The sequence below is a fragment of the Aricia agestis genome, chromosome 10 (genome assembly GCF_905147365.1).
Source record: "Aricia agestis chromosome 10, ilAriAges1.1, whole genome shotgun sequence".
In the NCBI taxonomy this organism is placed as follows: Eukaryota; Metazoa; Arthropoda; class Insecta; order Lepidoptera; family Lycaenidae; genus Aricia; species Aricia agestis.
In genome coordinates, this window is record NC_056415.1 from 4,778,283 (window position 1) to 4,802,333 (window position 24,051).

A 24,051-nucleotide genomic window follows, 5' to 3' on the forward strand; every position below is an offset into this window, starting at 1 on the left:
GTTGAACTACGCAATATACACGTCATATCATAATAATTATAATTTAAATATTCATTCATTTTACGATTCCCAACTAAACGGTAAATAAATTTTATGGTGGTCATTTACTTTTATTAATAATATAATTAAAAATGCCAAGAAAATATTTGAGGCTTAAAAATTACGCAACTTTTTGCAAAACAGTCTATTTCTTGTATTTTGTACGTTGGTTAAAGTTGTATATTTTGTAGTTTTCTTTACAGTCTAAAAAGTTGGAAAACATATCAGCAACACTATGTGAAGATTAAAACGAATTTGTGCTTAATAAAATTATAAACCAATAGCAGAATGTTCTCACAGCGACAACGGAACTGAACCCCACTCCCCAGCCCTACAGCAGATGCACTGATCTTATCACCGCACCGCAGGGCACTGCTAGTATTACTTTGTAACGGTTTCACAAAATCACTGTTTGTTTATTATAATGAATAATGACGTTACAAAACAATGCAAAAAGTTTAACGGCCATTTTGATCTGGGAAAACCCAGATGGAAAATATAAAAAAATGTTGACACAGAATTCGAATATTTGCTAGCTTATAATGAAGAATTCGCAGGGATCGATTTTAGTTTCTGGTTTCAAAGATCGCATATTATGGCTTTTAGCTTGAAATGGAAAGATGTATTTTTCTTTTTATTTATACGGTATATAATATATTCATTTTGATTTTCTGAACTTCTAAGTATGTTCGAATTAACATTATAATTTATACATATTATGTACGTCTTGCTCTCGTTATAATATAGTATTATGTTAATATAAGGTGACGAAATAAAATACATAATTCTTTATCATAAGCTTTAAGGTCAAAATAAATGATCTTTATCTTGTTACGAGATGTCGTAAACATTAAGAATAATAATTAAATATATCCAAGACTTTGAATATTCATTTAAAAAAGTGCGAATTAAAAATAGCAGTTTTATTTACATTATAATAAATATACGAACAATTTTGTTTCATATTATATAGGAAACATATTCTGAAAGATACATAATAAAGGGCCCCACACATTAACAGTTCGCCGGCAGGCCGCCGCCTGGCAGTTAATCGGAAAAGATCACAGACTCACAGTTCTCCTGACGATTTTGTAAATTTTGTATCGATGGTCAATGACTCTCAGGCAACCTGCCGACCAGAGCCTGCAGGCGGACTGTTAATGTGTGGGACCCTTAAGACTAAAACTTTTTATTGTCGGGATGAAACTTCATGGTGTTGACCTGATATAAAACTCTTATAAGCTCTTAATCATTTAGGCAAATGGGCTTTCAACCTTTACCTTAATGTCAGGTTTCCTTACCAAAACAATAATTTAAGGCACTAATGTGCAATAATAAATATTATGTTTCAATTTCAAACATATTGAAAGCTCCCACGAAACTTCAAATGTTTTTTAAGCTTGAGCTTTTTAAATTCCATTTTTTATTTCGATTTGTTCTTGGCAAAAACGTCTGCAATAAAATTACAAAAAGAAGAATGTGAACAACATTTTGAATTTCGAATCGAATACTCGAAGGCTTCGTACGGGAATGTATCCGTTCAAGGTCGGAGCCATCCAGTCTGCCATAATATTTGCCCGCCAAATCCCATCCGCATGCAAAACGCGTGTTACTCCTAAAATATGCCTCATCCCTCCCATTTATTGTCTACATGCTCATGACCCCTATGTCCTGCGCCATAAGAGCTACATTCCTCGCCGAATGATATATTATGTAGGCGTCGATATCTGGTATCGGATCTCGCGGCTGGCACGCCGAATTAATTTTAATTTATTGTTATTTCGCTGCGTATTCTTAACCGACTTGTTAAAACACGTGTTCGCTTCCAATTGTTAACGAGGTGTCAAATAATCATGAACCAGGCTTTCTAGTTCTCTATGATGAGATATTATCGATTTCTTTATTATGTTAACAGGTCATAAATTTATGTTAATTTATTACATTCTGACTTTTCATATTTCGTTACACATAAATGTCGATAGTTTATGTTATCTAATTATCGTGTATGTAAATTTCTTGTCTACATAGTTGACATTTCCCCATTCTTCAACTAGCCAATAAAACTATTTGAAACAGATTAATTCTTTTTAAATTGACCAATGCGCATCTTTAAACCATAAGTAAACTTTATGCTTTTAAACAAAGCTCATTCGATTGCCCACGCACTTACGCAGAAAATTATAATCAATGAAATGAAATTATTCAAAATAAAAAATTAAAACTTCTGCAACAGTTCCATATTTTCCTTAACATTCTCTTTTTAAAAATCAACCGTCGATTGGTCAATAAGTAATATTATTATAGTAAGTAATCATTTTATCGATTTCTTTGTAGTTTTGCTATGAAATTAGCATAAACTATGAATTAGTATTAACTATTAACTGTACTAATGCCGTTCTCCGGCCTTCATAGCTGATCATTGTTGTCGTGCGAAGTACTTGACCCAATGATCACAATGTAACCTACGAAGGTGGTGCCAAAAGGAGGAGAAGAAAATGTTTTTTTTTTACTTACGGTCAGTTTAAACTGAAATTAATCAAGTTGGACGGATACCAACAGAATCAAAAATATCTAAAAGGCTGACGCTACTTGCAATTTTCATCTCGCAGTATGACCTGACTAGGGAATGCAATCCCGCAAGATAATTTCAATCTCGGTATTTGCGGGATTGAACCATCACAATCCCGCTGGATCCCGGTATTTGCGGGATCCCGCAGGTTGATTTTAAACTTTTAAAATAAATCGTTATAATGATACCGTACTTGATATACCTCGTTTTATTCTCAGAAAGTCAAAGAAAACAAACTTTGTGGAACACTTTTTTACAGGGGTTTATTAATAAAAATAAAAGAAAACTATTTTTTTATATGTCTAGTGTCTAATCGTAATAATAATACTTAGTTAAAAAAAACTAAAAAAACTCTCTTTTTTATTTTCATCTTATAATTAAGTTAAGCCCAAACTTATAAAAGTATGTTAAAAAAGTTAAGGTATTAATTTTGTGTCGTCTGCCAAACGGCTCCTGATATTCCACACTAGGTAGCCAGCAGCTGAAAAAGTTAGCTCAGCTTCCACGCTGGTTGGTACAATTGTCATTAAAAGTGAATTGAAGGTAAATAATTGTTTAGTGGGCTGCTAGTAGCCACTAGCCAGTTCACGCACCTCCGCCTGCAGAGTTACACGTATGAATCACGCTTCTTTGTAATCCCGCCAGTCCCGCGGGATCCTGCTAAATTTTCGACCGGGATTAGTCCCGCAAAATGCATGCGGGATCCCGGTATTTCGGGATCCCGGTATCCCGGTATTGCATTCCCTAGGCCTGACCCTTTAAAATCGTCGTAACATCAACGATAATGATTAAGATAACAAAGTTTAACACTTGATACGACTAACAAATCACCGACCACCAAAATTGTCCACTACCTACATCAAACTTAACCCTGTTAAAATCCAATAAATAATCGAACAATATAAAACAGTAGTGTCATAGTCGTTGTGTTAAAATTGTTTTACGATGCCTCCGCGTTCGGAATGGTAATGCATCGTGCGGGCGGCCGCAGCGACGCGATTGGAGCATTTATTACGATTCTTATTATCACGGCTACGGCGGACGACGTCGGGAATATCAACTAGCACTAATCCGGGTTATGTTGCCAATGCTATGATGGAGATTTAGAGCTTGGAGACCAATTCTTGGACATCGAATTCGCAGATCTCGCTTACAGTACGCATTTGACTGATTTGAGGTATGAATTGATTTGTGGTCTATTTGCAGATATCTCGAAGATTTTAATGCTCTTTTTGGGGCAAATTTTAACTGCCGAAAATTCTAAATTTCTATCAAAGTTTTGGTAGATATATCGAATCGCGAAACATAATGCTTACGCCAATTTTCTATGCAACAATAGAGACCATTTTCCTTTGCAAACACAAAGGAGAGAGTAAGTACTCTACTACTAGAGTAACTACTTTAAAATATGTAAGTTGCTAAGTGTCTAGATTCTAGCTCATCTGATTATGCAACAGACATCCTTAAAGGTGTTAGAATAGTATTAAAGTTAATGCGATTAACCGCTATGTATAATGTAGCGACGTGGGTGTCTGACTGTGATTAGTCAAATCGTAGTCAGCCGGTAAAAAACGTGTTAAACATAATAAAATTGCTCCACGCTGCGATATGAGTAATTCGCGTATTAATATTTGGACGTTTGCAAATGTCTTGTGACAGGTTTATATTGTTATTCTATAAATATATCATCCGCAAAGATAATTTTGTTATACGCATTATATTATCTTTGCTGTCTTCAATTGGTTAGTAAAGGGCAATGGTAGTTTAATAACCAGTCTGAACAGTCCTAAACCCACTTCCCCCACTACAAACCCATAACTACTCGTGCCCAAAATCAGCTCCTAATCTATCACATAAAATCGATTATCAAATATCGATAATGCATCGGTGGTCCCGGTCTCCTGTCCTTTGCATACAGGACATGTAATTTTAAGTGGACGCGCACTGCATATAAACGCACCTAACCCCCGTATTGTATTTTTTCTTACGAACCCATCACTTCTCATTAAGCGTCGTTGGAGGAATATTTTACCATGCCTAATGTCCGGACACGAATTTTATTGTTATTGCATTTTAATATTTCTCATTGTATGCACTTTTATTTCCGAAGAGGAAATGGATTGGAATTCGACAGTTCGACGAAAACCATGGGCCCAGGATTTTAGCTAAGGGGGGCAGCATACCTGTTTCGAGAAGGTGGTCGGCTGGTAGGTATATATATTTAAAAAATGTGAAAATTGACGTTTGTTAATCTGACTGAAAAGATATTTTGTTTCCAACACTTCATATTGCGGAGAGTAGGTAACACGTTTTAAATTCCCACTTGCCAGGAAAACTGACGTTTATTTTATCTTCTAGGGGGCTCCCCTCTGCCAGCTGCTTTCCCCCCTGCCCGCTCATGACGAAAACAATAAAATTTTGATTGATGCGTTTCAGACATGTTATCTATGAGTCTCTATCTTTTCGAAGAATTAAAAGAAAGAAAAGTTTTTTTTTTTTTTATATTTGGCGTTACATCTTTGATTAGGTACTAAGGCAAATCTAAAGAAAGGAAATTGTGGCTTACTGTACACTATAAAGTGCATCTACATTGGATCTATATTATGACGTGATAAACAGATGTTTATGTAAGAACAGTAGACGTGTACGTAGATATCATATTAAGTCGCATCCAGAAATTTTGTGAAAGGGGTTACGAATTTTAAGAGGCTGTATAATTATTATGCGGAAATAAAAGACTCGCATAGTGGTTTCCTACATTTTCGGGGGTCATATACCCCACTTCTGGAACCGCGTAAATACCTGCCGCCTAAAAAATGCCACTGACAATAACAAACAAGAAAAAAAAGCTAAATAAAAACCCGGCAGCGGTCCACGTCACATAGTCGTGGTACAGATGTGATTTGATCAAACGTACCGACGCTTTGCCGAGCCGCACTCTACTTCCAGTACAGTTCACTCGACAGTTCTTGTGGACTCAAACGGTAGATGATTAAAACATGACGTTGCCTCTTAAACTATAAACATAGATAGAGCTTTATTAGATTTGAGGTGGTAATGGATTTTTTAAATCACTCTTATACTATAAAATTTTGCTTATAAGTAATCAATAAGATTATGATTTAATATTATGATTTAGGACTCATAATTTTTACCAAATTTTATCTGCATATTCAGTAGGTCTGAGAATCTGCTACTGGCTACTTTTTAACCCCCGACAAAAAAGAGGAGTGTTATAAGTTTGACGTGTCTGTCTGTCGGTCTGTCTGTCTGTCTGTCTGTCTGTCTGTCTGTCTGTCTGTCTGTCTGTCTGTCTGTCTGTCTGTCTGTCTGTCTGTCTGTCTGTCTGTCTGTCTGTCTATCTGTCTGTCTGTCTGTCTGTCTGTCTGTCTGTCTGTCTGTCTGTCTGTCTGTCTGTCTGTCTGTCTGTCTGTGGCATCGTAGCATCCAAAGGGGTGGACCGATTTTGATCTAGTTTTTTTTTTATTTAAAAGCTGACTTAATTGAGAGTGTTCTTAGCTATAGTTCATCATCATCAACCTGCTCCTTGCTGGAAAATCGCGGTGCATCTGGTTCGTGAAAGGCCGATTAGCAACTTGCAGTCGTTTGGTGGACTTTATTGCTTTCTAGTTCATGACATTTATAAATATTTACACATTTATGAAAAGTTGACCTGGTGCTGCAGCATCACCTGGTAATCAATAGGATACCCAACTCCTCACCAACTTAGAGCAATGATTTCGTGTTTGGGCTCATTTTAATTGCGAAAACTAGTAAGACGTAGATAAGCAACAAATTTTTGCATGCTGCTGCTGCAGCATCACCTGGATTCTATAGGAGCCGAGCTCCATATGAACCCAAAGTGGAGGTTTCATGTTTGGACTCATATTGACGGCCTCATCCAAAAGGACATTCCTAGATGGTATTCATTGGGATATAATATGATCCTGTTGATAGGAATTATTCTGCACTATAACCAACGCAAGTTTAAAAAGCATGAAATAAAATTAAATTAAGAAATTTAAAAAAACCCCCGCCAAACAACTTTAAAAAGTAATAAAATAATATATTTTACTGACTTTAAGTTTACATAATTCCTAAGTGTAAAGTGATATTTAAGTCTATAATTGTTGTCAAGGTGTGTCGGGGGACCGCTAATGTAGATGTTTGATTTCACATAACATTATAGTTTAAGGGTCAGCTCACAGCGAACCGAATCGAAATACACTGTTGGCGGTCCCCCGACACACCGTGACAACAATTATGGACTAAAATATCACTTTACGCTTAGGAATTATTTAAACTTAAAGTCAGTAAAATATATTATTTTATTACTTTTTAAAGTTGTTTGGCGGGGTTTTTTTTTTTAATTTTTATATTGATAAGTGCGACGGGATAGGGTAATAAGGGAGGGTAGGGAAGAGAAGGGAAGGAAATAGGGGAGCTTAGGGAAGGGAATTGGGCCTCCGGTAAACTCACTCACTCGGCGAAACACAGCGCAAGCGCTGTTTCACGCCGGTTTTCTGTGAGAACGTAGTATTTCTCCGGTCGAGCCGGCCCATTCGTGCTGAGGCGTGGCTCTCCCACGTTAAGTGGTATCATTAGTAATATAATTGGAATCTCTGAATCGGCTCCAACGATTTTCATGAAATTTAGTATAAAGGGGGTTTCGGGGGCGATAAATCGATCTAGCTAGGAATAATTTTTAGAAAATGACATTTTCATCGAATATCGAGCAAAGCTCGGTCAAATAGCTAGTATTTATTTATTTAAGTTAAGTTATCAATTTGAAAAACAGGAGTTACAAGCTGACATTTTATAAATTATTTAAACTCCAAAAGTGCATGACTTTACATATTATGTTTTTGGGTAGAGTGTTATGTTCTGCAAGAGAACAGTATAAAAGTTGTAGTTCAGTTCAACGTGTAAACAAAACGTTAGCACTCGAATTAAAATTTTAAATCAGGACTTGCATACATTACATAAATAAAATTTTAATGTATTCAAGAATTTGGGAAATCCGATACCTCGTGGGACGGGATACCTAAACATCGATGCGGTCAGTATTTGGACTGGATTGGATTGGATTATTCGTAGATCAAGCCCGCGCTTGATTCCATCTATTATCCGACACTTAACCGATCGGCACAAAAACTTTGAATCCACGGATGGTTAGCTTTTGTGGCTAAGAATTGAGACGGAATACAAAGTGCTGCCGCGAAGACATCCCGAAGTTTTTTTGTTTTTAATACTAAATGCTATAGACATGGGACGAATGGCTTGGTGTTTTCTACGACTATATTCCTACCGGCTTTATTAGTTCTTAATTTTGATGTTCAATCATATCCCTGTCTATAAGAACTAATTACCCAGACTAAAGCTGCTCTCAGAAGAGGATTTTGCCTCTAGTTTTTTTTTTTTTGCTGAAGCTGCCTTCAAGTAGCCCTGGCTGCCTAGCATATGCCAACGAGATATCTCACTCTACATGTTTTCTCGATGTTTGATGGTTTGTCTCTTCATCTCTATTGACCCTAGCATGACAAACATTTTTTCTCGCGTAGATCTATCATCGATATAACATATTTTTATAGAGTTTAGTCGAGATAATGTCGAGATTATGAGACGAGTAGTTTTTAATTATCTCGAGAGTGAGATATCTCGTTGGCGTATGCTAGGCAGGCTGATGGCACTGCGACCCTTGAGGATCTATTGTGACTAGCCTCTGGTACTACTTACTAGATAAAATACATAAGAAGATAATAAATCCTTTCTTATTAGTACTGCTCAAGGTTAAATGCCTGCTGCCTGATCATACCAACAAGTATCTACTAAGACTACTCGATAGTGCCTGTGTGCTCTGTGTTGAACTTGAATGGAGGTACAAGGTTTGAATTCAGAACATCACAATATAACACCGATGATACAACCTTTGAGCCAAATGTCATCGGAAGCCACTATAATTATCATGAACGTGAGCCGCGACGTGAAATTGTTTTACAATTTATAGGGTTAGGTCAATGAAATACCTTACTATAGAAGAGTAATTGAATTAAAGAAATGATCCCACGAAATTAACACTAAAGTCTAACTCTTATTACATTATCATACTCGAGTCATCGTAGAAGTTTCGTTTCGTAGCTATCTATTAATGAAAGTAACTGGAGCCATATTTAAAACATTTCAGGGGCGTAGCTGCCGCCGTATATGCCGTATCAATTATACGGGGCCCGTAGACTACGGGGAACCCAACGTGAATTTTAGGGCCCATAGAAAAATCTTTACCATTCCTAAACAAATTCTTATATGGGACCCCGCGGAGGTACGCTTCGCTTCTGAGGGGTAAAGAGTAATCGTTCTACTGTATTGTATTTCGATGGGCTAGGTTGCGAAACTGCCTGGTTGCTGTCTGACCCCACAATCTTGACAATGGCTAGGACCTAGTACCAATAATGCCTATAATGACGGCCGGCGCGGCAGCCTGCTTACATAAGCGCGCGTGACTTGTGCATTACGGTACAGAAAAATACCACCAGGGACGGACTCAGTGAAATCCTTAAATATAAAAGTAATTGAATCCTAGGTAATTCAATTGTTTGTCATATTTCAGTTATTCTTCTCAGTTTCGAGCCTGTTGAACTTTTTACATTTAAGTATTTAAAAGAAAATGAGGAATAATGTAGTAAATTTATTTTTTACGAACAAAAAAAAACTTTGTATAAATATTATTAAGTACTACTAAGATACGCCTTATTAACTTTTATCATTTTAAGGACAACAGAAAAAAATGTCTTGTGTGTTATATTGAACCACATATTTTTAAGATGCCTATTTGGACATACTGATGCACATTATATATATAATTATTTTACTATTAATTCAATCTTATTTACAATTCAACAATTCTTTATTTTAAAATATTTTAAACAGGATCTGTATTGATTTAATTACTTATATTTTGTATTTCCAATATATTTTATTTTTAATCATTTGTAGACAGTTGCCCTCTTGAAATAAAATTTTAATGCCAAAATTATTAATAATCGAGTGTTTACATTTTAATTAAATTATTTTCTTTGAATTATTATAAAATTAAAATTATCTTGTATATTGAAATCCCTCCCTGAGCACACGGTACTTTATTTTTAACTGTATCGTCAACAACTAAGTTAATCTGGTATCGAGTTAAGCTCGCTCCTCCATCGAGCTTGAGATTTGACTGAGTGTGTCAGTAATCTATTGACTAGTCAATATTAAGGGTGGGTTGCATAAGAGGTGTAGTTTAATATAGTTAAGGTTAAGGTTATCGTCAAATATGGCGTCCATTATGGATTTTTACTAGGGATTCGACAGTTCATTTGACATTTTGTTATGGTTAAAGTTAAAGTTATAGTTAAAGTAAGTTGGTACAACCCACCCTAAATAACTTGATGTTTCCTTCTGCAATAATTGTACCAACAATAAATTCTATCAAAATAGATCCAGTGGCTTAAGTGTAATAATAGTAGCTCCCACTCCGGTTTCAGTGACGGTGGCCGGTTTCATTGAAACCAGGCCAGCTACGCAAGAGTAATTTTATAGTGCCCAAGTGTGTGCGCAGTACACAAGAGCCACTCTCTATTCCTTTACTCTCATAACCCAGTGGGACGAAAGACCGACATGACTAGCGAGAGATCAGGCGCAGAACCGACTTTTTACATGCCCATCCGACGCATGGAGCATCTTACTTGTCAGACAATCAGGTGATCAGCCTGCATTGTCCTAACCAAACTTGGAAATAACAATATGTTTCCAACGCGGGAATCGAACCCATGACCTCCGAGTCAAGAGCCGCGCTCTATACCACTAGACCACGGAGGCGTACAAAGGTTTAGGTGTGAAGAGATAACAGAGGTTTGTCTGCAAACATTGCAAATTAACTTATTCTACCTGTTATCACGTCAAAAATAAAACCTTTGACCTTTTCTTATTTTCACAAAAATTGTGAAATATTATGTTACATATAAGATAGCTTTTGAGAAGCACCTGCAGAAGCCAGGATCGAACTATCAGCTTGAAAACGAAATCGAGTAGAGAAATCAGTTTGTGCCAACAAAGTTGCTTAATCTAGATATCTAATAATATAATACTTGGACCGGTATATAATACATTACACTTCATGTTACTACTGACTAGTCTATAACATTTACTCAACATTGATAACGAAAACAGTAAACCCACTTATGTCTGCTACTTAGCTTCCTACTTATCTATATTTAGCTTACTATATAAAGATATAGTGTCAAACTGGTTTTGCATTGCGAAATCTTAAGCCTAAAAAATAAAAATATATATTTTAAAATTAAAACTACAAGTTGCACAAGGTCTAATTTTGCATAAATTAAAAAAAAACTATTGGCCTTTGTCTGCGATAGAGACAGTTGACCTAAGCTACTTGTCCGCACAAAATATGGTTTGACATATTATTATAGGTAATCTGTGCGTGGAAACGAGATAACAATATTTTTGTAAGCGTGCGAAAGAGACAAGCTAGAGTCGATGGCCGAATTTCTCTCTACGGTCTCACAGAACCTAAACGTAGACCTAAACATTATTTTTTTATCATTTTTAATTTAATTAGCACACATTAATCTATAAATGGCGTTTATTGATATTAATAAAATCCGCTATCTGATACAGCGTATAATAATCAGTGTTAAGTATATCTATTTGATAACATTTCAATCATTTTTGATGGATTACGGTGGTTCTAGTTGAAAATGTATCAGTTTTTTACTCCAGCTCGCGCCTTATAGAGTTATTACTGTGATTATTTATTAATTCTTCGAGAATTTGTTATGTCATAATTACTTAGCTTTAATGCATTATGGTTTTGTTAGATTCTGGAAAAATTGCTGTACTTATTTTAATGAATTCAGTAGGTACAGACAAAATTAAAATACTTTGAGAATTGCCGTTACTTTAAAGGTCGTAATTTAATGTAATTTTTATGGCACAGAATACTAACCAGGGTCTTTGGTAAATAGCGTGCTACAGTTTTGGGTGCTATGTTCTCTAACATTTGATACCCTTATCAAAATGTATGCGATTTGACATAGCATGTTGCTTGCGATAATGTCAAATCCCTTAAAATTCAAAAATCTAATTTTAGCAAAAACTAAATAATGTAATTTGACTGAAAATCCAGTGTTATAAGTCCACTCACAAAAGCCACATTCACGTTAAATGACAAAAATTACTATCGTTTCTCCTAACTTTACATATTATTAAAACTCTCCTAACTAAACATGCCTTCCTCAACTTTTATAAACGTCACCTCCTCGCAATAATACGAACAATTTAAGAAGTTATCATGCTAAATTATTTAACTGAACATACCTTCCTGCTTCAAAAGATTTAACTATTTAAAAGTTATTTTTCGACCGGATGAGCGGGCCACCTGCTGGCAAGCCCTATTTTCCAAGAAACACTAATTAAAATATTCATTATGTGGTACTTGATACGTAATAAAACTATTAAAGTTTTTTGCCTGGATAGTTTTTCGATGGTCGAATGATTTACTACTTAGTTCTTGTAGAGTTTAGACTAGACTTACATCTAGTTTTTAAATTACTGACGTCAGCCAAAACCATGAAAGACTTTTCGAAATGATTGTTCCTGTGTAGACTATGGGCACCAATATTATAAATGCGAAAATGTGTCCATCTATTTGTATGTACCTAATTTTTTCATGCTTAAACTGCTGAACCGATTTTAATAAAATTTGGAATGGAGACACTTGAAAATGCAAGGTGCTAAGAATTAGGACTTTAATTTGCAAAAACATGGTAGATACAATAATATGGTACAATGTGAAATAGCACTCACGTACTGTCGGATTCAAAAACGATATTAATACTAGCTGTCCCGGCAAATGTTGTTTTGCGATATAAATTATTTCGCTTATATTATTTTATTGAAGTGACTGAATAAGTATGGCACCATGGAAGCGTCCATCGCTATCCCGTTGCACAAACAATGGTCGCAGTCAGTCTCGAGTTGTAGTAATTTACTATTATTTATTCAACAAGTGCACTTATCAATATAAAAAGTAGCCAGTAGCCGATTCTCAGACCTACTGAATATGCATATAAAATTTGGTAAAAATCGGTAAAGCCGTTTCGGAGGAGTACGGTAACTAACATTGTGACACGAGCATTTTATATATAAGAAGAAAGAGAAAGATTGTCAGTTGTCACCAAATTGTGCTGTTGGTAGCGTTCTTATAATAAGTAACGCTATTCAGTCCCCGGCAAAACATTCTTGCGTATTGCGATCCCTGCCTCAAACTGGTTCTAGTGCGAATCAAACTTATGCTGGGCCTTTTTATTGGAATCCACTATAAGTACAGTCAGGGAATATTAATGTTTAGCAGTTTACGGCACTCATAATTGGTCCGTATTACATTGCGTACTTTACTACTCTTACCGGTGAATACTGTACAAAAATCACCAGTAAAAAAATAGTATTATTATTCAGTACAGTAATGTACTGAATAATAATACTATTTTTTCTACTCTACGTACTAATTAACAGAATGCTCGTACGATTGCGATGAAACACCGTCTAAGCTTTATAGGCGTTATAAATTAGTAGGTTATATAAAAGTTTACGACGCTAATAAAGTTTTAAGTTTAAAATAATTCAAAGATAAACGAGTACATAACTGTTAATGGTTTTGTCGTGACGGTGTATGATGTAGATCCCAACTCCGAGAACAATAATGCCAATAATATGACTTGATTACAATAAATTATATGCGAGTCACATTAAATAACGTTGTAGCTACTAGGTATAGCATTTGAGACTTAAAAGTCTAGGACAATAATAAAGCAAATAGGGTTTAAACCAAGCTTATTACAAGGGTTTTGGTTCAGTTTTGTATGTATGTAGTAAAAAAATCAATCAGCAAAAAGTATTTAAACGTCTTTGCATCTGTTTAGGGTGATTTAAAGTCTTTAGAAGTGTTCCAAAAACTTGTAAACCTCATTAATATGAGATTGGTCTTGTAGCCTAATCTAATATTAGGAAAAGCAACAAAGCTACATTATTTTTGACCGCTTTACAATTGTAAAGTAATGTCAGAATTACGCAAGGGACTCCAGTAGCTAGCGCAAAACAACGGCGCATAAATCATCCACAGGAAATCATTCATTCTACATAATGTGCTGCGAAATAGCCTTCTGGCGGCAACGACGCCCTCTGCCCTAAATGTTTTAATGAAAACATAAATCCTCGATTTCTTCGAGGTGTTAAACATATAGGAGTTGAGGAATATTCTGGATTCCTGGCGCGACTGCCGCTCTTGGTAATTTGCGGACGCCTTGGAAGGTCGCCAAATCAAGTATGGTTTATACAGTACTAGCTCTTCGCCGCGACTTTACGCGTGCTATATTAAATCCCAAAGGAACCGTGTATTTTCCCGCGATGAAATTAAAGTAGCCTTCCCCGTAGTCTAGCACACGGCGTAAAATTTCATTACAATAGTTAGTGTAGGCGATGCGGTAAGCAAGGGAAATAGGATCATTTTCTAGCTTTTATTTAACTTGATCTGTATGTATGTTAGTTCGGGTGGAATTTTAGGACTTAGTTTTGAAGTAGATATTATATTAAGATGCTATATTACCATTTTAAATAAGGCATTAATTAAAATTATTAATTTTGTTCTTGTTCAATTTAGGTAATTAAAAATGTGCGTAGGTATCATTGTATGTTCAGATTAAAATAATCTGCAAATTCGTGCAACTTTGTAAGATGTTATGTAGGCAAGTTAATGAATATTTTAATTCTGTTTTCACTAAATAAGATACTATGTCTATTAAGGTTAACTATTTTTATGCACCACAGTAGTCTGTGGCGCATAAAAATAGTTAATGGTAGTCCACGAACCCAAAATGGTTGACGTTTGACAAGAACCAAAATCTAAATAATTTTCGACACCATGACCTAAAATACTAACCCTTTATATATAAAAGACTTTTCATTTCTTATTCTAATGGGCAGTTTATTACAGTTTTCGGGGAAGTCATTATTCAAGCAAGTCACCGCTTTAAAACGGTTAACGTAGACTTTGTTTTGAATGCCGCCATCTTGGTTTTATTATGAAAATCATTTTAATGAAGGCAAGCTCATTAAAATCTATTTTTAAGTAAATGAAATTGTTTTGAATATTATTGTTACATGCTAGATAAAAGTTTTTATCATAACATCGTTCTTCATATTGTACAAATATGTAATGCAGATCTCAATATTTTACTCTCATAGAAAGTGAATTATAAGCAGATTGGAGACATATGTAATTTGGCCGCAATAATATTCTACTTATACAGATCTGTTACTTTCATACTATTTTCCGGCTTAAATCTCTTCCGAACAATTTTCAAATTCAAAATTGCAAACATTGACAAATTTGACAGATAAGTGAAACAAAAGATACGAAAAACCATTTACATAAAAGAGACAGTTCTATTTTTAAACGTCGAATCGTATCGCTGTCTCTTTCTTCGCCTGAGCTATGACAAAAATTCGATTTTTTCCAGATTGTTCGAAAAAATAATTAAAAATGTAAATAATCGAGGTATTTATTGCAATCAAGACATGTGGTAAGAGATTCCATGTGTTTTGTTCTCTTTTGAGTCATAATTGGTACATTTTCGAAACACGCACGACGTCATTTTCAATTTATTTAGGTAAGACAAGACGCGGCACATTCGTGACTGCGCTCGATGCAGACTAAACAATAGACGGCCCAATTGGGCCGTATTTGTATCTTCACAACGCGCGCGGTAGTAACATATCTGCTTTGAGTTTTTCATCATTGTTTGGCCGGTTATCTCTAGCCCAGCTGCAGACCGATTATGACTAACATTCACTTGACATTACCCAACCAAATAACGTGGGTCCGCCCGCAGTTGTTAGCTAGTTAAGGCCCAATTTCACCAACGCCTGTAAAGTTAACGCTCGAATTAGTATGACGTTACCTTTTTCGTTTTTCTTATGAATGAAAGAGAAGCATTTTACAATCCGTTAACATTAACAGAGACGTTGGTGAAATTGGGCCTAAATATAAATCTTTATATCAAACCGCACATAAGAGCTTTTTCGTTTGAAGAATACTTTTTATCGGTACAAAAACTGTGCTGTCATGACGTCAGCAACTATATTAATTAGTTTTTAATGAGAACGGATATGTTTAATGGTTATAATGCGATCTTAGTGCGTGTAAGTATTTATTAGAAAGCCTCGCTGTGTTAATTGTTTTGTTGTTTATGGTTTTTGTTGAAGTTTTTTAAGGAAGCATTTACTTTTTTCATAAGTAATTGTTCTACAAAAACACTGGAAATATGAGTAATATTAACACCATAATATTACTCGTATCATTAAAATCTAGATTTATTCTCTATTTACAATATTCAATAAAATTGAAGATCTAAATTGATTTAATATACAACATACCAAATTGAGTGACATATCTAATGGATAATATAATATATCTTTGATAGTATAATGCGTTTAAAATTATGCTAAAATGATTCTTCCAGGTATTCAAAAACGTAGTGTGCTGTAGTAGCCAGGCCTGCTACTGGATACTGGACTTGACAGTGCTGAGCGCTTAGTCAAAATGCATATTATATAGATGTCAAACATGTAATGGGATTTGACGTAGCGCATCGCAAGCGCCATGATACTTGAAGAAAGCATTTCGACTAAGCATTGTGATCCAGCGTTCATATCTAGTGAATCTCGAGTACCACTGTATTAACCAGCACATATTAACCCCCTAACAGCTTCAGCACATATTAACCCTCTAACAGCTATACCGCATATAATAATAATAATAATAATAATAGCTCCCACACCGGTTTCGGTGACGGTGGCCGGTTTCATTGAAACCAGGCCAGCTACGCAGGAGTAATTTTATAGTGCCCAAGTGTGTGCGCAGTACACAAGAGCACTCTCTATTCCTTTACTCTAATAACCCAGTGGGACGGAAGACCGACACGACCGGCGAGAGATCAGGCGCAGGACCGACTTTTTACATGCCTATCCGACGCATGGATCATCTTACTTGTCAGACAATCAGGTGATCAGCCTGCATTGTCCTAACCAAACTTGGAAATAACATGTTTCCAACGCGGGAATCGAACCCACGACCTCCGAGTCAAGAGCCGCGCTCTATACCACTAGACCACGGAGGCGTTATACCACATATTAACCCTCTAACAGCTTTAGCAGAAATCAGGTCAAGCAACGCGATAAAGTTCAAAGTTTGAACCATAGAAGTAACGCGCCGACCTCGCGACTCGATCGATTTTTCTAATTGTGACCGCTACATCGTTTCTTTCACGTCACAACCGACATGCGACTTTCTTTACATGCGATCTTTCAATGTCATTAGATTGAAATACATTAAGTGAGTTTGTTTCGCCGGTTCTGAAGACTTGCTAATGTAAAATTGTTGTGTCCAAAATAACAGCTGTCTTGTATGGATTTTTACGATATTTTCCTTATGTCCCTTAAATCTTTAATGTATGTAGAAGCTGCCTAGACTCTACAAATAGACTGTAAAATACTGGAGCCGTCTTACTTGTAGAAAAAGTTTTTAGAATGTACTTATTCAAATTAAGACGTTGGGAAAAAATGTTGAACAGAGCTTTTTCTTATCAACTTCTTAGTACAACCAAACTAAAATGTGGTCACCACATTTTAACTAACCTTAACCAACTCACGTGAAATTAATTAAGCGAAATAATTAACGAAATATTTATTTCATACGAAAACTACGTTATAATTGCTGGCAGTTAATATTTGACGGGTAAAGGGTTAATGAATAATGGTCAGTTTAGTTTTCGTGATTATTTTCAAAATTAATGCTAATTAGAAAATCTTAATTATTCTTGATTAGGTTTAATGTTTATATTCAAATGTTTAAGGTCTGGTAGAGCAGGATCTAGGATGACGTAGGTAAATGCAATCTGACATCAAAAGAACTACCAGGTACCTACATATAGAAAAGTTACAACCAAAACGTTTTTTTTTCTAGTCGACATTTTTTCATAATCCATAAGTTATGTCCACACTGTGAAGATGAAACTTCAATTTTCGTCAACTTTCATATTGGCGCATTCAATAATTGAATGCGTCAAGGAACGCAACACCAATATTGTCATTTTTGAAGTTTTGGATACGGTCTGAGGGTATGCGTCGCGGGCATGCATCACGTTCGCTGTTGACTGCGCTATAACGCATGCCCTTGACGAACAGAAAAAGGCACAGTGTGGACAAAGCTATACTTCCTTCCTTACTTAATATTATAAATGCGAAAGTGTGTCTGTTTGTCTATCTGTTACCTCTTCACGCCTAAACCGCTGAACTGATTTTGCTGAAATTTGGCATGGAGATACTTTGAGTCCCGAGAAAGGACATAGGATAGTTTTTATCCCGGAAACGAATTATGGCGCAACCATGGAACTAATAAGTACTACCGTACAACAAGTCCATGGGCGCAACAGATTTGCGGGTATAATCTATAGTCTAGTATGATATATTATGTGGGAGACTACTTTTTTGGTACATCAAACTTTTTTATATTCCCAGGCTACCTCGTATGGAGATAGCAACGACTGCCAGGAAAAGAACAGCCTAAAATGAATGGTACCAAAGTGCAGAAACTACCAGAAGGATAGTCTGAGACAGGGGCAACTTGAGATTCAAGGCAAAGTTTGGGGCCTGAGGCCTCGTCTGGAATCTTTGGAATAAACATACCAGTTCAAAAAACAATAAATCGCATAATATACGTAATATTTATATGAATATTTTAGATATACATATTATTACACACATCCTGCTACGTTAGGTCTATTGTGGTTAGGTCAATGATGAAAAACTCAAAGCAGATATGTTACTACCGCGCGCGTTGTGAAGATTCAAATACGGCCCAATTGGGCCGTCTGTTGTTTAGTCTGCATCGAGCGCAGTCACGAATGTGCCGCATCTTGTCTTACCTAAATAAATTGAAAATGACGTCGTGCGCGTTTCGAAAATGTACCAAATATGACTCAAAAGAAAACAAAACACATGGAATCTCTTACCACATGTCTTGATTGCAATAAATACCTCGATTATTTACATTTTTAATTATTTTTTCGAACAATCTGGAAAAAATCGAATTTTTTCCAGGACAGCGATACGATTCGACGTTTAAAAATAGAACTGTCTCTTTTATGTAAATGGTTTTTCGTATCTTTCGTTTCACTTATCTGTCAAATTTGTCAATGTTTGCAATTTTGAATTTGAAAATTGTTCGGAAGAGATTTAAGCCGGAAAATAGTATGGACGTAACAGATCTGTATAAGTAGAATATCATTGGGTTAGGTACTGCCGTTCTATATTTAAGAATAATGTGACTCGTGAGGTATGCATATTGCATAAATATTCCTAAAAAACATAATAGGCATTAAAATGATAATGTCATGGAATTTATGTAATCAATTGATCTACTTTTATTATCAGGAAACATCATAAATATGTAGAGCAGCGAAAAATAGCAATAAATTTCAATAAAAATAATCTGAATTATTTTACATAAAATTGTTTCAGGTTATCCTCTGACCACTTCCTGCGTAAGCAATGACAAAATATTATTATAATTATATTATTATATTATAAAATAACAACGACGTTTTAAGTGATATTTGTTAATTAACATTACATTCTAGTAAGCCTCTTATATGTTTCAGCGTGAATCCAAAATGCGTTGGGACTTGGGACCTACCTAACTTTTTAATGAAATTTATATGAGTAAGTACAATTTAAATTACACGTGCCTTTATATTACAAAATCATGTTTTATTATAAAATCTCATGTTTACAAAGGGTTCAATATTCGTTCGTCTCAGGTTGGCTCACGAGTAAATTGCCACTCAACTTATTTCCTCAACACGTTCCGCTCTGTTTCCTAGGGCGCTTACCCAAACTATATATTTTTGTTGTGAGCACAGAAAAGTTCACCGCTACCACAAATAATATTCATTAATATTCTCCGCTTTAAAATATTTCCTACCTCCGCCGTAAACACGCGCAATTAACATTAAAATAAATTCGATGTCCATCAAATATTTTAATTTAATGTCTCCTTTATCTAATTAGTTTATTTTTATAGCACGACGTCTTACGAAAACGTGCGCACAGCATATAATTGGAGATGCAGTAATGACGAGTGATATTGCATCTACCTACGAATTAAAGTAATTTACTTTATATTTTCACAACCGCAATTGCGAGCTAATGTTTGCGAAGAATGGGGGAAATAATTAATGTTTGATGGCAACACCGCGGTGCGTGTGTGCGTGCGCGCGGGGGAGGCGCGGGGCGGGGGGAGGGGTGTCGCTGCGCCGGCGCAGGCCCCGCCCCCCGCTAATTGCGCCAATCTGTGCCGCGTACGCACACCTTTTCGAAACACGCACTTTTCGACACACATGTGCGAATGCACGCAACGCTTTTTGCACTATTGTTAGCTAACACACGTTATTATCGTAATTAATGCCAGTTAATTATATGCAGACGGAGGGTCTTTTCACAAAAACGAGGGACGGAAAAATAAAAGCTCTGACGGGCTGTGAGTGAATCGAGACGGACGGACAGAAAAAGAACATTGCGGATTTAATTGGAGTAGTGATGAATCTGGCCGCGTTCGTTTACTTACTTCAGCCGGGATTAATTGAAAACTGGAAAAACGCAAATCACGAAAAGTCCAACGCGAAAACTTGAATAAATTGAAAAGTCTGCCAAACTGATCTGAGTAGCTGAGATGGATGGCTCGCATTTTTTATTTAGTGTTTTATGTAGAGTAAGTATATAAAAGTTTATGCAATTTTTATAAATTAATTATGATGATTTAAATATGCACGAGGCGAATCACCAAACCTTTAAAATAATTGTGAACAAAATATTGTTGTTGTGGCAAAATATTTTGAAAGTAAATGCGTCATTTACAAGTATGCGCGTAGAATAGTCGTCATGTGCTGATACTTATAAGTTCGATAACAATCTTACTGATAAGATAATACACCTTACGCAGTAACGAGGAAAAACACAATAAAAATATTCTTATCGGATTATACAATACGGATTTTGTTTATAATAAGCCTCTACAATTGAAATCGATTTGATTGAAATATATTTTGTTCTGTAAAACTATTTTATATTTAGCTACATGTTTACTGGGTTAGTAGAATATTTCTTAGTTCTGTCTACTCTGTATTTACTAAGCTTACCAGTTACAACATAAAAATAGTAATAAAAGAAACTAAGTAAAAAAAATGCTAGGATGTTTTTTTCTCGCAAGCAACATCTTATAAGTTCAAATATTTGCTGCTCGTTACGAGTACTAAGTATCCATTTAAAAGGGGTCGAGTGAACGTGTTATTAATAAAGTGTTTTTGCTCATACCATCAATCAAGGTATCTAAGTATAATGTGTCAAATAAGTTCACCTTCTCAGGTTACAGGATCTATTATACCTAAGGCCTGCATACTTTTTTTTTGGGTCCCCGCGCCGTTGACGCTCAAACATAATTTATTAAGGAACCTTTTAACGACACACAAATATAAATAGACATAAAAATAAAAAACATCTGCTAGAAAACTCGCGCCCAAATTTTATATTATGGCGGGATTTTTTAAAAGAAGAAAGAAGAAGTAAAAGTTCGAATAACATTATCAATTATCATTAAATCATTATCATTTTTTATAACCGTTTAACAGTGACACCAAATCTTATTATATAATATGTTAATTTTAGTGCAATAAGTTCCATTATAAATGATATTTTGAGAATGTAGTCATTTTCTTTTAAATATTTAAATTCAACATAATAATATCTAAATGAAATTTACAAATGCATAATTGCTAACAGTATAGTTGCTGTTTGCATATACTAAGTACATACCTTCTTATAGACCACAAGTCCTAAATATGTAAGTAAGCTGAAGAAGTGTGAGAATAAGAAGGACTTAAGTAATTGTTCTTTCAAGAAGGAATTTACCACTTCTTTAGCTATCGATTACTGTTTAATTCATTAAGGTTCAAACTAATAGGTACGGATTAAGAAAATAAAAAAACCATTAGGATGATATAGTCAGGTTTTAAGTCAGAGCTCAGTAGAAAAGTAAACAAATACATTATTAAAACAAGTTAGATACCAAGAAATAGTGATAAATATTTAGGTAGGCAACAATTCAATAATTTGATAATTAATCAATAAGCAACTGGATTCCACTTAAATTAATTACGAATAGGCGTGTTTAATTACGTTTATTTTTGGTCAAAGTGTAAGCTACTAATAAGTACATAATATTCTGTGGTGTAAGCTTTAGCGACATAGATAAAATAGACTAGATTAATCTTCATATTCCACCGATAAATTCTGTTTGCATAATAAATCAATTAACTTATTTGTTAATGAACGTGGATATGCAATTCTGCAAACGTGAATAATCTCACAAAATCTTTAAATTATAATAATCAATCTCAGCGTCCATTTTCATTCGAATAAAATGTGTGCAGAGGATAATTAAATATAAATTTTATTACAGCCTTGACGTAAATAATTTAAAAAGGAATGTCGCACGAATAAAGCGGGATTTTAGTTTTTATATTTGCGGATAAAAATTTTAATGCAAAAAACAAATGAGAAAATACGGCCGCTTCTCGAGCTTAACGGTCGTAAAGGCTAAAGAGTATCCTTAACATTATTTAATGGTCTTTAAAAGTTAACTTTGTTGACGTCTTCAATTTAATATATTAACTAGCCAGCCGCTTGTTAATTATGCGCGAGGAGGTTCTAGTTAGTAATCTAGCTAACATTAGGCATAAACTGTTTGGTTACATTTTAGAATATTATTAGATATTATTTACCCACCACTGAAATAATTATTATTGATAAAACTTGTATTTTTAAACAGTACAACCTTTAATATGAATATAAGTTTACGCTGATATGTTCTTACATTAATGGGCATGATAAGTGAAAATTAATGTTGAACACAATTTTTATACTGCCCGATGGTGTTCGGGGCTGCCGTTCGACAAATGAACGTATCAGATGCAGATGCAATCTGAATGCGGACGAAACATGATAAGGCTGCGCCCGTGCACATAAACTCCGCCAAGTTACGGCGCGGACGGCCCCGTCGATGCCGATTCGGGGAACCGAAAAACTCGGCGATAAATATTATCCCGCCGCATGCCGATCTAGCCCTAATGCCCTCATGTCCCCGGTGAGGACGAGCCACCTGTCCCCACGGAAAACTTTATGGCCGTAATAAAATTAAACCAGAAAACAAAACGCCCAGGACATTTTTTTGTTTTGCGGTCGAGGCCCATTTTTGATGTTTACCTTAGCCCTACGAAACTCCGCCGCGTCGGTCCCTCGAATTAATCGCCGCGGTCTCGAGAGATATCGGCCGATCCGCGATAAGATACCGCCGATTCGCTCGAACGCCGTCATTTTGCGGAATATTTAAATCTTAATATGTTTAATTACCGCCAGTGGCGCTCCGGTCTTTGCCGGCACGTTTAAACGGCGGTTATTTACGAGGGGCCGGCGCTGAGCGATGCGGCCATTACCGCGGCGGGTTATCGATACGACGAGGAGACACTCACCGTGGGAGCCGACCGCGGCCGAGTAGGGCCCGTGCATCTGCTGGTGGTAGTAGCGGGCGCGGCTGTGGTGGCCGCCCTCCAGCGGCGAGTGGAAGAACCCGTCGCCGTTGGCGTCGGAGCCGACGTCGGCGGCCGCGGGGCTGCCGTTGACGCGGCTGTCGTACCAGCGCTGCTGCAGCCCGCCCGCCGCGCCCGCGCCGCCGCCCTCTCCGCTCATGTCCATGGCCGCGGCGCCGACCTCACAAACCATGCATGTCGTTTGTCCGCACGCACTTTAAGTCCTCCCTGCCCGCATCTGGTCCCGCGAAAACGCAGGCCGAAACGCTAAGCTCGCGACGGGGCTGCTCTCATGCCGCACGAATCTGAAAGGAGACGAGAATTCAGTTGGCGATTTCAAACCGCGATTTGTAAGTCGGCAAGTCAAAAAATAAACAATCAATTAAGATAAGCGGCCGCTATCGCAAACGTGTGTGATACCGATACGGTACCAATTTTACGAGGTGATAGTGCGCGGGCACTCGATACGCGCGATAACGCGAGCGTTAAGCCGTGTTGGCACATCGAGCACTGATTTTATTGCTTCTAAATACTAATATCTACACTTGTATCTACACATCAGCAAAATCCATCTCTCCTAATCGAAACAAAAAAAAACTGTGCAAAATATATATTGTTTTATTATTTATGTTGTTTTTCATGTGGAGCTATTGTAGATGTAGATGTATCTAGTCTATAGACTAGATA

The 24,051-nt window shown here is 36.1% G+C and overlaps 1 protein-coding gene and 1 long non-coding RNA gene across 7 annotated transcripts in view; both read right to left on the bottom strand.

The window, feature by feature from the left end:
• Nucleotides 1-24,051, bottom strand: part of LOC121731435 (GATA-binding factor C) — a 97,388-nt gene that overhangs the window by 64,093 nt on the left and 9,244 nt on the right. For all 6 annotated transcript variants that reach the window (XM_042120853.1, XM_042120857.1, XM_042120856.1 and 3 more), the window contains exon 2: nucleotides 23,308-23,669. In XM_042120853.1, coding sequence (XP_041976787.1) covers nucleotides 23,308-23,557 — 250 coding nt within the window. In that variant the 5' untranslated portion in view covers nucleotides 23,558-23,669. The remainder of the gene's footprint in view (nucleotides 1-23,307; nucleotides 23,670-24,051) is intronic.
• Nucleotides 1,044-21,288, bottom strand: LOC121731444. The gene is made up of 3 exons (XR_006036232.1): nucleotides 21,277-21,288; nucleotides 10,019-10,023; nucleotides 1,044-1,218 (listed from the first exon to the last, which is right to left on the bottom strand). It is a non-coding gene; the product is annotated as an uncharacterized LOC121731444 (long non-coding RNA).